We start from the raw sequence: 13221 nt of genomic DNA on the forward strand, positions 1-13221 counted from the left end.
GCCTATAACAAGACAAATAACCAGATATCCTGTGGAGGTATTCAAGATATTTCTGAACTTTTATAAAAATTTCTATAAAGCCAAGATTAGAGGCAGATGAGGCTCAGCAACTAAACGTTAAGATATGAGGAGATGAGATAAAAACTGTGACATATAATCAATCTGCAGGAAAGTCTCCGGGAATAGATTGCATTCCTGTAGAGGTTTGGAAGTTATGAGGAAAGAAAGTGATAAAGATCTGGAAGGTTTTAACAGTATTTTAAAAGGAGGGGCGGCACCAACATCATGGAAGAAAGCTGAGGTGGCTGTAATAACTAAAAAAGGTAAAGACCCATTAGACCCAGCTTCATATAGGTCCATTTCAATTTTTAACCATGATTTTATGGCGTTTTTGTCTTTAATAGTTGAAAGAATGACAAAGATGTTGCCAAAACTGATAAGATATGGATCAATTTGTTGTTTTGGAGGAGAAGCAAATATCTGACAATATTAATAGAACAATGATGATTTAGAGGGAAGCAGAACGTAAGAAAATACTGCTGTTTTTGGTGGGTCTTCATAAGCTCATAGGTATGTACTAGGCTAATGGTCCTGGAGCCTTTACAAGCCTATCCCATACAAGTGCCCTGGCATCATCTTGAAGAAGAGAAAGCATTCAACACAGTAAACTGGGATTTTATGAGTAGGGCAATAGAAGCTTCTGCAGTCCCTGATACAATAATGTTAATTTTAGGAGGATATAAGGGATCAGAGACAAAAATTAAAATGGGGGGTGCCTTTCTGATATGTTGTGCCTGAACAGAGGAAGCAGGCAAGGGTGTCCCCTTTCCCCTTTGCTATTTGCATTATATTTAGAGCCACTAGCCAAGAAAGTAAGGGACATGGAAAATTCAAGGATATAACTGGTATGGTAATCAAGAAAAGATGGCTTAACTTACAGACAATATTATTTTGTATCTGAAAAAACCAGAAAAGGACACCTCAGTGTTGCAGCCAAGGATATGTGCAAAGAGACTAAACAAAAGATAATACAAAAACTAAGAAACTGAAAGCTTTTGTTTATGAATATGGATAGCAAGATATATGCAGTGAAAATGTTGTTAGTCCCTTTAGGTTTTTATACAGGTCAAGCATATTTTTATCAACCAGAAGATAAGTTATGGACAACAATTAATAAAGAATTGAAGGATTTTATCTGGGAGGGGAAGAAGGCAATGGTCAAGTGGGATTAGCTAATCCTTCCAATAGAGCAAGGTGGTTTAGGATTACCTGATTTGAGGGAATATTTTACAGCTACACAGTTAAGGCTCATAAACAAAACACAAGTACAAAACTGTAATTCAAAGTGGAAAGGGATGATGACTGAAGCAGGGGGAAATTCAAATAAGGAGAGAGTGGGATTTTGGATGCAGATCCTTAAGGAGAACAACAACAGCCATATAAATATTATATTCATAAAGTAGCAGAAAGTATTTTAAGAACTAAGCCAATGCAAGAATCGAGAAAGGAGATTCTGCAGATAAGGCAGACTGTAATTGGGAGTACAAAACAGGCAAGAGGGGGCTGGATTTTACTGAAGAAAACTGGCAAAGGAACCAAGGTACTGGGATCAAATAACTACAGTGAAAAAGGTAACAAAATGAGAAGAGGACAAGAAAACATTTGAACTGCAGGCTAGAAACTACATTCCCTATAAAGGACTGATATCAGAGTATAGGGAAACAGAAAGTGATACGGGAATTCTAAAAGAAAGACCCGCTATTGTAGAATTTTTAGTTCAATCCAAACAGAAGCTGCTGTTAAAGAAAGACAATGAATAGGTATATAAAATATTGCGGAATAACTACAGGAATCAAGGTTAGAAAGTTTTGGGAAGACAGACTGGATAAGCAATTAACAAGGAAACAATTGGAGGACATATGTACGGCTCCTGAATATACAACAAAGTCTAGAAGATTTATGATTTTTGCTTGAAAATGTTTGCATGGGTATTTTTATATCCCCAGCAGACTCCAAAGAATTTTTCCTCAAATAGAAGATAAATGTTGCAGGTATGATGGGGAGGAAAGGGGTAACTAGGAACACATGCTTTGGGAGTATAATGAGTTGGTAGACTTAAAAAATTCCCAACAGAGTACTTTGTCAGAAATATTGGATGAGCAAATGGGTGTAACTAAGGAAATTATTTTTTGAGCTGTGATACAGGATCTAAATTGCTTAAAGATAGTAAGTAAGGCCTTGTTAAGTTTCAATTTTGCTGGCTGCCAAAAAACAAACAATTACTAGAAAATAGAAATCAAAGTCTAAAACAATTATATTTGAAGTAGTGAATACTGTAACAGAGATAAAATAACTGGAAGTGGGATCTTGAAAAGATAGAAACTACATAAAAATATATGGAACTTGTGGGAACAATACATGAAGAATAATGTTTTGGAGGAGGAGTGAAGTTTAAGTGAAGGTAGGAATTGAGCAATTTATGTAATATTGGATTGATGACAATTTCATAAAAGCATACATGTGAAGTATAATGTTTGCAACTGTGAACATGTTAATGTAGTTTTCTTTTATATAAATGCATGTCTTCTATGTTTTAAGCATTAATTCAATAAAGGCATTAAAAAGAAAAACATATCTACATTTTAAATAAAAAAAGCTTGCTACAGAATAACCATGTTTACATAAAAGAAAAATCTTCAAATAAAATATTTCAGTCTTGAAGAGCAGTGAAAACTCACAACCTGTTAATTGGCTAAACCAAGCACTAGTTTGGAAAGTTTCATTTCAGATCCCAGAAACTTTCTCATTCATAGACTAACACAGGATGCTGCAAAATGGTGCAGATTTAGAGTTCAAAGTTCAATCACTTTACTTACCAGTTGGACAGTGCCTGAAGAGCAGCATTCATATAACATGTATTCCCGATATTTTTCAACCCTGTAAGACCTGCAAACAATGAAGAAAACAACGTATCAAGAAAAAAGCAGCAGCCTTTGTAACACCCAAGTATATTTAGAAAATACTCTTATTTTGTGAATGGAAAATTTGGGATATTAAACCGCAAAACACAGAAGAGGATAAGTAACATTTTCAACTAAATCTCAAATTTCCAAACAGTTTACTCTAGGCTGGGGATACTGTTCACCAATGACAACAATGCACCACTAGTCACACAACACGCAACACACCTCAGTAAATGTATTTTACAACAGTCTGAATATGATGTTTGGTCCTACTGCACACAGTCCTTTAGAACAGGAGATCGAGGTACGAAAAAATCTCCAAAGAAAAATATTACATGACCAGTTTGTTATTTAGTACAGTACAGTACATTCTGTAGCTTTTACTGCAAGCACTTATTAACTGTATTACAAAGATTAAAAAAATAATTTTAGGAAACGTTTATGATCCAAAAATCAGACTCATGGCATGAAGATAGGGTATTTGTGCTGAGGTTGGTGAAGGTGCCACTTCTGAAGAATAGTGGTGTCAGTTTTGCAAAATGGTGATGGCAGGAAATTATCTCGGGACAGGAATCGTCTTGTCTTCGCTCAGATGAGAAAAGTAATGGCAGAACATATCTGATGTTCGTAAAGTACAGTTGTGAAAAAAAAAAAAAAGTTGAAGTTCTGTTAAAAGAATAAAAGCACTTACCAGTGGTTTGATTTTAATGTTTTATTTTACTTTCTATTAAAGTTTGTTTGAATTATATTTATTGCGATCCAATTTTTTTTTTATACAGCTGTGAAAAAACTTACCATGACAACAGATGTTGAGTGATCACTGTTGCAGTATTACTAACAACTCCCTATTAAAATGCCAGCTCTTGCGATGTTGACTGTTGACAAACTGAAAAAAAAAAGACTGAAAATACAGGAGAAGAGAGAATCTTGAAAACCACAACTCTCCTTCAAAATTTTTTTGTGAGGGGGTAAGCCCTCCCTGCACCCCCACTCCTAATTATACATACCAACTCCAAGATCGCCATACCTTGGAGAAAAGGGACTATTCCATGAAATGGCATCTCAAACTTAGTATATGGAAGTCCATTCTTTCGGCTATTCAGTCTCTATTTCAAATGGTTACCATTACTAACAAATGCGATATCCTACCAACAGCTTTAAAATCCAGTTAAAAGCAGTTTGCTTGGAAAGAGGAGAGCCCAAGTTCTTGTTCTGGAAGGATACAAAACACTGGTCAGATTTTCAAAAAGACTTAGTTTTATCTAAATAAAATATGGTGTCTGTCTACATGTAGGGAATGCAAAATCTTCTCCCCTTTATTCAGAAAAACAGGAAAAAAGGTATGCAAGTTGATAATCTGATTCAAATAGACCTCATTAACAATCTTAGGCATAAAAGAATGATTACTTCAAAGAGAATTCATATCCTTATGGAAAATGAGGAATAGCCATATGTGCTTGCAGCCACTATTAATACCATTTACCAAGTGCAGTCTCAAAAGTAGATAAAGTAAGCTTTTCCAGAACACATTTCAGATCCCAAGTTGGGGGGGGGGGGCTTGGTGGTCTGATGCAAAGGGCACCTTTCAAAAACTGCTTGACCTCAAAACAAGATGAAAGGGGTGGATCCAGAAGTAGACTGGCAGAAATGTCTGAAAGATGTGCCTTAATAGAAGAAAATGCCAGTCCAGGATTGAGCAGCTCGTAAATATGTAAAAATGCTAGGAATGCCCAGTTGGTAAGGGTTCTGATTCTTTTTGTGGCATCATAATGAGAATCCTTTCCATTTGCAAAGACATGATCTCTTTGCAGTTGGTTTTCAAGCATTCTGTAAAACCTTAAGCATGTCCTCATAAAAATGGTATCTAAAAGGGATTAAAATTCTATCACCCATAGGGGCAGATTCAAAGTTTGTAAATTGGGGTGAATTAGAGAGCCTTTGTTCTGTGTAAGCAAGTCCATCCTAATAAGTTACTTGTGATGACTGTCCCTGGCTAGATGGAAGGGGAATCAATGCTTTCTGCGCCAAAAGGGAGTCACCAACACAATTTTTGTCTGTCCCTCTTGAGTTTTAGAAGGACATTTAGTATCAAAGGAAGTGGTGGTCAAGCATAGTGGCATCTTTCCTTCCAAAGACAGGACATGGCATCTAAGCCTGAGGAGAGGGTACACCTAAACATAGCCTGAGCTGCCTTTTGTATGTAGAGGCAAAACAGATGTATCCAGGGAGTACCCCACTGATGAGCAATGTCCAGAAAGACCTACCTGTTTAGCTTCCATTCATGAGGATTAACTATGGATCTGCTCAAAAAGTCTGCCACAGTTTTCCTTTCAGAGGGAATATGCACAGCCTGAAGAAAATGTTTGTGCTGAATCATTGTGCCCTAGGCAATAAAAGCTAGAGGAAGTAAAACTTGGCAACACCTTGCTTGTTTATGTATCACATAAGCACACTATTGTCTGTGTAAATGTGAAGAGGATCCAGAGTCCAGAGTTAATGCAGAGACTGAAATGGGATAAGTGCATTAATTTCCTTTAATTTTATGTGGTCCGTCCTTTCCTTGGGTGCCCAAATTAATGGACCCTGATGTCTTTGGAACAAGCTCCTCATACCTAATCTGAAGAGCCCATGAACAGTTCTTGACAAAGAGAGTAAACTACAAGGGGCACTCCTGGGTTGAGTGTAATTTGGTTGGTCCACCATTCAAATTCCTGTTTGATAAGGGGCAAGGGAGCAATTAGGAAGGTTACCAGATTGCCATGCTGAGTCCAAAAGGACTTGAGGTACCAGCAAATCTTTATGTGGAGTCCTGCATACGATACATGACATCAGTGATTCCTGTGATACCCTAGGACTCTCAATATCTCTCTTGCTGAGGTTAAATGGGAACTGAAAAGTAATCTGAAAGGTTTTTATATGTAATCTCACAAAAAGAGAAAGTACAGTTTTGTACCTACATAAATGTAGATGTTCGAGTGTACACCCTGCTGCAGTCATCACACTTGGGTTATCCTGTCGTCAGGCGGTCCCGCAGTCAGCCGGAATTCCAAAGTCTTGGTCCGGCATCGGTTGCTGTCGCTTCTTCCCTGACGTCAGTGCACCAGGGGTATATATAATGCACCTTTTCTTCTGGAAGAAAGACTGGCATTGACAGAGTATTGAGTATGCATCCGAGGAATATCTGATCTTGGGATGGAGCTAGGCAAAACTTCGGAACAATCTGGAGTTTACTCTGTACCAAAAAGGATTCATAAGAACATTCAATTGTCTTAGAATGTCTTGGGAAGGAGCCTGAATGAAGAGATCATCCAGAAAAGGAAATATCTCTAACTTTTTCAAAGTCTACAGAAGGTAATGACGGGAGCTGGTCTACAAAGAAGAGATCCAGCAGCAGCTGATCTGGAAGAGGCAACAGCAGCATCACAGCTGCACATGTGGAAACTCTTGAGCAACTGAAAGACCTAAAGGTAACACAAAAAATAAAAGTAATATGAAGACACAGAAAACCTTAAGAATTTCCTGCAAGTCAAATAAACAGAAATATGAAGATAAATGTCCTTTAAATCCAATGCCACCAAAAAGGCTTGAGGCTTAGGACAGGTTGCAACATCCTGAAACTTGGTTTATAAATTGAAAGGTTAAGTAGTAGGCTAGCTGCCCTTGTGGACTACTTTAAGCTTAGCCACTTTTCTGCCAAAGGTTAGAATCAAACCTTGTACCTTGTGACTGTGTGATCCATTATAACCCACCCCCCACCAAGACTTTGAGAAAAGTGTTGAAGAAGAGAGGTCCATAACTGGTCACCAACTGCTCTCCTTTCTGAGAACCAGAAACATTCTTGAATAAAAAATGAAAGTGATGTACTTATCATAAGGACAGAGCCATATTGTCTGATTTTCATCCATATCAACATATGGGTTGTCGGATCTGACCTCTGCCCAGACTCTGAAGCTTCTTCCAGTTTCTGGGCTTGGACACCTCCCCATACCCATAATTCCTTATACTCCACCTAATACCTCAGATCGGGTTTACTCCCATCCAACATAAAATGATCTACTACTGTGCAAATATGAAAAAAGTTGCAACTTAAAAAAAAAAAAAAGAGAGAGAGAAAGAAGGAGAAGTCAACAGTCAAAACAGGACTGTCCACAGGCAGGGAGTTGAGAAGTAAGCCTCTTGGTCATCCCAGAGTCACAGATTTCAGTTTAGAAAGGGAAAAGGAGGGGAAAGAGGTTGAACCGGACAAAAATCAGGCTACATTGATTTATAGTTATGCTAAGTACATAACTTTTGTATCTCATGTTCTGTTTTCATCCGATTCAACCCGTCACAGACTCCCAAGATGTCACTCTGGATGGTAACAAGGAAGCACATTCCTGAGGATGGTGGAGCCAAAAGAAGAACATGACCTAGATTGTACATCCAGCTTATAATGAGACACAAAAGTATGGACTGTGGACTACATTACTGCAGCACAAATTTCATTAATGGGAAGTCTTCCAGAAAAACCTGCAGAGGTAGACATTGTTCTAGTAGAATGGGTCTTAGGTTTAGATAATAAACTAAATAATAAATAATAATAAAGATAATAGACTTGCGCTACATTTCTGATTCTAAAGTGCATGCATTGCTATTCTATTTTTTAACTTTCTTGTATAACAGACTTCTGTTACATTTTTGATTCTAAAGTTTGAATTTCTGTAATTTGTTTAAGTGTTGGAGCTTTTTTCCTCGGGTCTCCACTGAAAATGGGCCTCAAGCCCAGCTGGACAAACTCAGTTAACAAATGTCAATAAATGACACATTCTTTTTATTATAGACAAAGAAAATGCAGTCTGACAGCAGGCTAGAGAGGGTAACTTTGGCAACAGCTTTACCCTATTTTGGCTTTGAAAAGGAAATAAATAACTGATCAGATTTCCTGAATTGCTTAGTTCTATGAATATAGAACCTGAGCTGGTGATGAATAACCAACACATGTAAAACATACTCAGCCATGTTTGAGTATCTGGGAAAAACACTGGTAAATTTGCTGACTGATTTAAGTTTGCTTCAGATGCCATCTTAGGGAGAAAAGACACATTAGTTCTCTGAGAAACTCTGTTTTGTGTGTGTGGGGGAGCAGATATGGAGGTCGGCATGAAACATCCTGTAATTCCGAAATCTGTCTAACTGATGTAACTGGCACAAAAAAAAAGTTTTCCAGGTTAAGAATTTTAGATCTACTGTGGCCGTGGGCTGAAAAGGGGGCTTTGAGCTTGAAGTATAATGGAAATATCCCATGGGGTTAATGGGACTCTGATGTGAGTTCGTAAAAGAAAAGGCCCTCTCAAAAGCCTTTAGAAATCTTTAGGGAAGCAACGAATGAATCTTTGTAGTCAAAGTAGGAGTACAGTTCAAGATGGCTGTCATTTGAATATTAATGGCAGAATAAACTAGTACCCTTGTCAAAAATTTCAGACAAAAATTCTAATATGGACAGAATTGATGCTGAAAAGGGGTCCAATACTCTGGAGACTGCCCAGATAGAGAACATTTTCCATTTACTGGGTTATACTTTTTTTTTAGCTGGCTTCTAAATAAAATAAAAGTAGTAGGGAGCCTAGCATCTCTGGCTATAGTCAAAACTGGAGAAACCATGTGATTAATTTCATGAACTTCTGGTCCAGAGGAGGTAATCTGGATGAGTCAACTAAAAGATTTGGATATTGATCTAACATCCAAGTGGGATGTAACAGCAGAAGCCAAAGTTAGGGGAATCATGTCTGTAGGGGCCAGAAGGGGACAATAAGGATCACTCTGGCCTTGCACTGTCTTGCTTTCTGTACGAGCTTGTTTATTAGAGGCAATGGAGGAAAGGCATACAGGAGGCCAATTAGCCAACTGCAGACCAGACCATTCCTCAGTGATCGCCCTTTGAAGGGATCAGGGCAAAATAACTAATGCATTTGTGGTAGAAGTATGAGGCAAAGAGGTCACAGCAAGTTTAGCATCAGTGACGGAAAATCAAAATTTCCGCAGTTGTACTGAAGGATCAATCATGACAAGTCAAAAGAACCCTGCTCAATCTGTCTGCTAAAATATTTGATGATCCCAGGATGTGTGCTGCTGTTAGAGAGCAGTATGAAGACATCGCCCTTTGCCAAACTTTCATGTCCTCTCGACAACAGATAAGAACAAGCTCCATTTGTTTGCTGATGTACCATAGTCATGTTGTCCACCTGTATGGAAATGACACCTTTGGGGAGGTGATCCTGGAATACCTGCAATGCATGGAGGACTGCTGTCATCTCCAATATATTGATGTGAAGACTGGCCTCTTTAGTTGTCCATGCACATTGGACCATTGTCCCTTCGAAATGCACCTCCACCCTAGAAGGCAGGCATCCATGGTTATTATCATTACCGGGAATCTGTATGGAATGGGTAGCCCTTGGTTATTGACGAGGACATAATCCACCAGTCAATGTGGTGTCTGTGGATCTGACTGACCCAAATCACTGCAGGGAAATAATAGTTGAGTAAAATCTTACCATAACCATAGATGCCCTTCTCTTCTATGTGCTGCAGTATTCATAACACGAGGGAGTCCGCCACTGGCTGGCTCGTATGTCTGGCCAGTTTACAAAAGTCTATTGCTACTGTGAGGTATGTGCAACGTTGCACAACAGCTAAACATATGCTGGTCATGAAGTGACACTGGGTATAAAGCGGATGCCAGCACTTACCAACCTCAGATCTGAATGCTGCAGAAGCACCAGCTTGATTCTAGGTGACGAAAAATGTCACCAGGAGCCAGGGAAGCATCAGGGGGAAGGCAGGGGGGGAAAGTAATACTGCAGCATATAGAAGAGAAGGACATCTATGGTTATGGTAAGATTTTACACAATTATTCTATGTCCTTCTCTTCATATGCTGCAGTGTTCATAACATGAGGGGAAAGTGCCAAAGCTCATGCAGAAGAAGAATTGAGCAGAGGAGAAGAAACATTCTCCACAAACCCAGGTAGAATAGCCCTGGCAAAACCAGCTCTGGACCTGGAAATTTTATTTATTTATTTTACATTTGTTGACCGGGCTAGTCTAACTGGATATATGTCCATTTTCAATAGAGGCCCGGGGAGAAAAGCTCCAAGCATGAACAGTGACAAAGTTAACAATATATAAAAAGACATGTAAAATCACAATACAGAGGCAGCATTGGTCAAAAGAAAAATTATAATAAAATTATAAACTATAAAAATTAGACTAAAACAATTATACTAAACACAATAGTAGGTGTGAGCAAAACCCAATTAAGAGAGAAAAGCCCTTATATTTTATCCTCTTACTATGAAGAAAAGAGTAGTAACTAGATCTGGAGGCATAGATTAGAGGAGCAGGGAAAGGGGGAAGAGCAGGAAGGGGAAAATATATCAGTCTGGGTTAGCACATGGAGAAAGCCAATGAGTTTTCAAATGTTCTTTAAGATGTTTTTTAAATACAGAAGTAAAAGCAAGGGTTGATAATTCAGAAGGAAGCTGATTCCAGTTTTTACCTGCTGTGTTCGAGAAAAGTGAGTCACCAGCTTTGTTGTTAGATTTAATCGAGGAAACTAGGAGCTTATTAGCAGAGCGTAGTGTAGCTAGATTTTTATATGGTGTAATCAGATTAGTGAGGATAGGGGTGTTGTTGGGGTGGTATAGGATCTTTTGAGTGACACGTAATTGTTGACAGAGTATATGGTTCTGCAGTTCTAGCCATTCAAGTTGTTTGAGGTTGAGGCAGTGGTGAGTTTTAAAGGGGGAGCATGTGATGAATCTAGCTATGCTATTATAACAGATGGAAAGTTTGGAGAGGTTGTTTTTAGATAGGTTAGTATATATAGCAGAGGCATAGAAAAGGGTAGAAATGAGGTGGGTCTGGGCAATAGTTTTCCTGGCAGAAGGGGTAAGGAAGGGTTTAATTCTATATAGGGTACCAAGTTTTTTGTTAACAGACTTTATGGAGGAGTTGATGGGGTCATCGTAGTTGAGACGATTATCAATTGTTACACCTAGTAGGCAGGTTGTAGTATCTGGGGTTATGTTGGTAGCATTGCTAGAGGTTACAGAGAAGAATGGATTAGGTGATTCATGAGTTGGAGTAAAAAGCAGTAGTTTTGTTTTTTTGGGATTTAGGAGGAGGCAGTGTTGCATAAACCAGTTTTCGACATTATGAAAAACAGTTTGGGTGAGGGATTGGAGAGAGGCTATATTCTCAGCTGTACAGATTAAGGTGGAGTCATCTGCATATTGAATGCAGGTGGCTTGAGGTATGTTCATGTCTAGATTGTTAATAAATAAGGAAAAAAGAAGGGGACCTAAGATAGAGCCTTGGGGTACTCCAATATTTACTGGAAGTAATGAAGATGGACTGTTATGCCAAAGTACTGCTTGCTATTTTCCAGATAAGACCAAAACCATTGTAATGCTTGTGGATCGAGAGAATGGGCCTTTAGTTTGTCTAGAAGTAAGTTATGGTTAACCATATCAAAGGCTTTTGACAGGTCAATAAATAGTGCAGAGGAAAAAGAGTTATTGTTACGATTTTTATTTAAAGAGTCGGTGAAGGATAAGAGGACAGTCGTTGTGCTATGGAATGGTCTGAAGCCATGTTGGCAGTTTGCTAGTAGGTTATTTTGTAGTAGGTGGTCAAGTAGTTTTTTGTGAATAAATTTTTCAATTATCTTAGCTAATGGGGAGAGTAAGGCAATAGGTCGAAAGTTAGAAAGCTCAATAGAAGACCCACCTTCATGTAGAGGGATGACGTGGGATACTTTCCATATGGTAGGGATTCTGCCTTCTGAGATAGTTCTGTTAACAAGGAGAGAGATGGGATAGTCTATGGCTTTTGCGGTAATGTGTAGGTATTCAGATGGGAGACGGTCAGCAGAAGGGGTGCAAGGTTTCAGTTTTTGAAGTAGCTTACAGATGAGAGATGTAGGTACAGGTTGTATTTGAAAGGTAGGAGATGAAGTCTTGGAGGTATTTAGTGGGGAAGCAATAAAAGGAGGTAGAGAATTGGCTAGGGTTTGAACGGCTTCTGAAAAGTAGTTATTAAAGGCATCACGGATCTGGATGGAGTTATTATGGTTGAAACCTGTTGGGGCAGGAGTAGTAGAGTGACCTGGCTGAAGACGTTTGTTTATCCCTGACCAAAATTTTTGTGGAGTTTGTTGACTGGTTTGTTGGAGGTGAAGGTAGAAGTCTTTTTTGTCTCTAAGAATATCCTTCTTGGCATTTCTTAACTGTTTAAAGTGGAGATGATCTGATGGACATTTGGTAGCTCTCCATTTAGCCCAGATTTTATTTCTGAGAAGTATCTTTTGCCTAGTTTGTTTTGTGAGCCATGGGGCAGATTTGATTCTTATTCTAGTAGAGTGATAAGGTGCACGGTGATCTAGGATTTGAAGAAAGTTAGTGTTAAAGTAAATCACAGCCTCATCAAGTTCAAAATGCAATCTAACTTAGTGTTTCATGAAGGTATGAATACCAGGTAGCTGCTTCTATGACAGAGCGAGTGAACAAGCCTTTAAAGAAAGCCCCAGAAGAAGACATTGCTCTAGTGGAACAAACCCTAACAGGAGAGGAGAGATTCTTTCCATGGGCCCAGATAACAGAAGGAAGTAGTTTTGGAAATCCAAGAAGAAACAGTCTGCTTGGAAACAAGTTGGCCCAGGGCCCTTGGGTGATAGGAAACAGACAGATGGTCCAAATAAAATCAGAGTTGCCTATGCACATCCAAAGTGTATAGGATCCTCTCATTAGAGGACTGAGGAGAAGGGAAAAGGTTGCAAGACTGATTGAGTGATAATTCATTAACCACCTTGGGCATAAAGGAGAGGTCAGCGTGTAAGGAGACACTATCCCTGTGGAAAACTCTGAAGGGGGAAGAAGACATCAGAGCCTGCAACTCAGACACCCTTCTGGCAGAAGTAATGGCTACAAGGAGGACTATTTTCCAGGTGCAGTGCTGCAAAGAAGAAGAACTTGCTTGCTCACAAGGGGCCAATGTAAGTTTTTCCAAGACAAAGTTGACATCCCAAGGAGGAGGAACTGGTTTTCTTGGTGGCCTGATGTGAAGGATGCCTTTTAAGAAGAGTTTAACTTCCAACCTGAAAGCTAAAGGGAGAGACATAGGTAGACAGCAGAAAAATGGGCTTCAACTTAGAAGTATGGCAGCCCACTCTTCAGTAATTCACATAGGCGGGGCAGGACCACAGAGACATCTACCTGCAG

At 39.0% G+C, this 13221-nt stretch overlaps 1 protein-coding gene across 2 annotated transcripts in view; it reads right to left on the minus strand.

Moving 5' to 3' along the window:
- USP33 (ubiquitin specific peptidase 33) overlaps window positions 1-13221 on the minus strand; it is a 1637494-nt gene that overhangs the window by 1259374 nt on the left and 364899 nt on the right. For both annotated transcript variants that reach the window (XM_044085858.1, XM_044085859.1), the window contains exon 7: window positions 2877-2946. In XM_044085858.1, the coding sequence (XP_043941793.1) occupies window positions 2877-2946 (70 nt within the window). The remainder of the gene's footprint in view (window positions 1-2876; window positions 2947-13221) is intronic.

This window comes from Protopterus annectens, chromosome 10.part0 (assembly GCF_019279795.1).
Source record: "Protopterus annectens isolate FY-2018-M chromosome 10.part0, PAN1.0, whole genome shotgun sequence".
NCBI classification, from domain to species: domain Eukaryota; kingdom Metazoa; phylum Chordata; order Ceratodontiformes; family Protopteridae; genus Protopterus; species Protopterus annectens.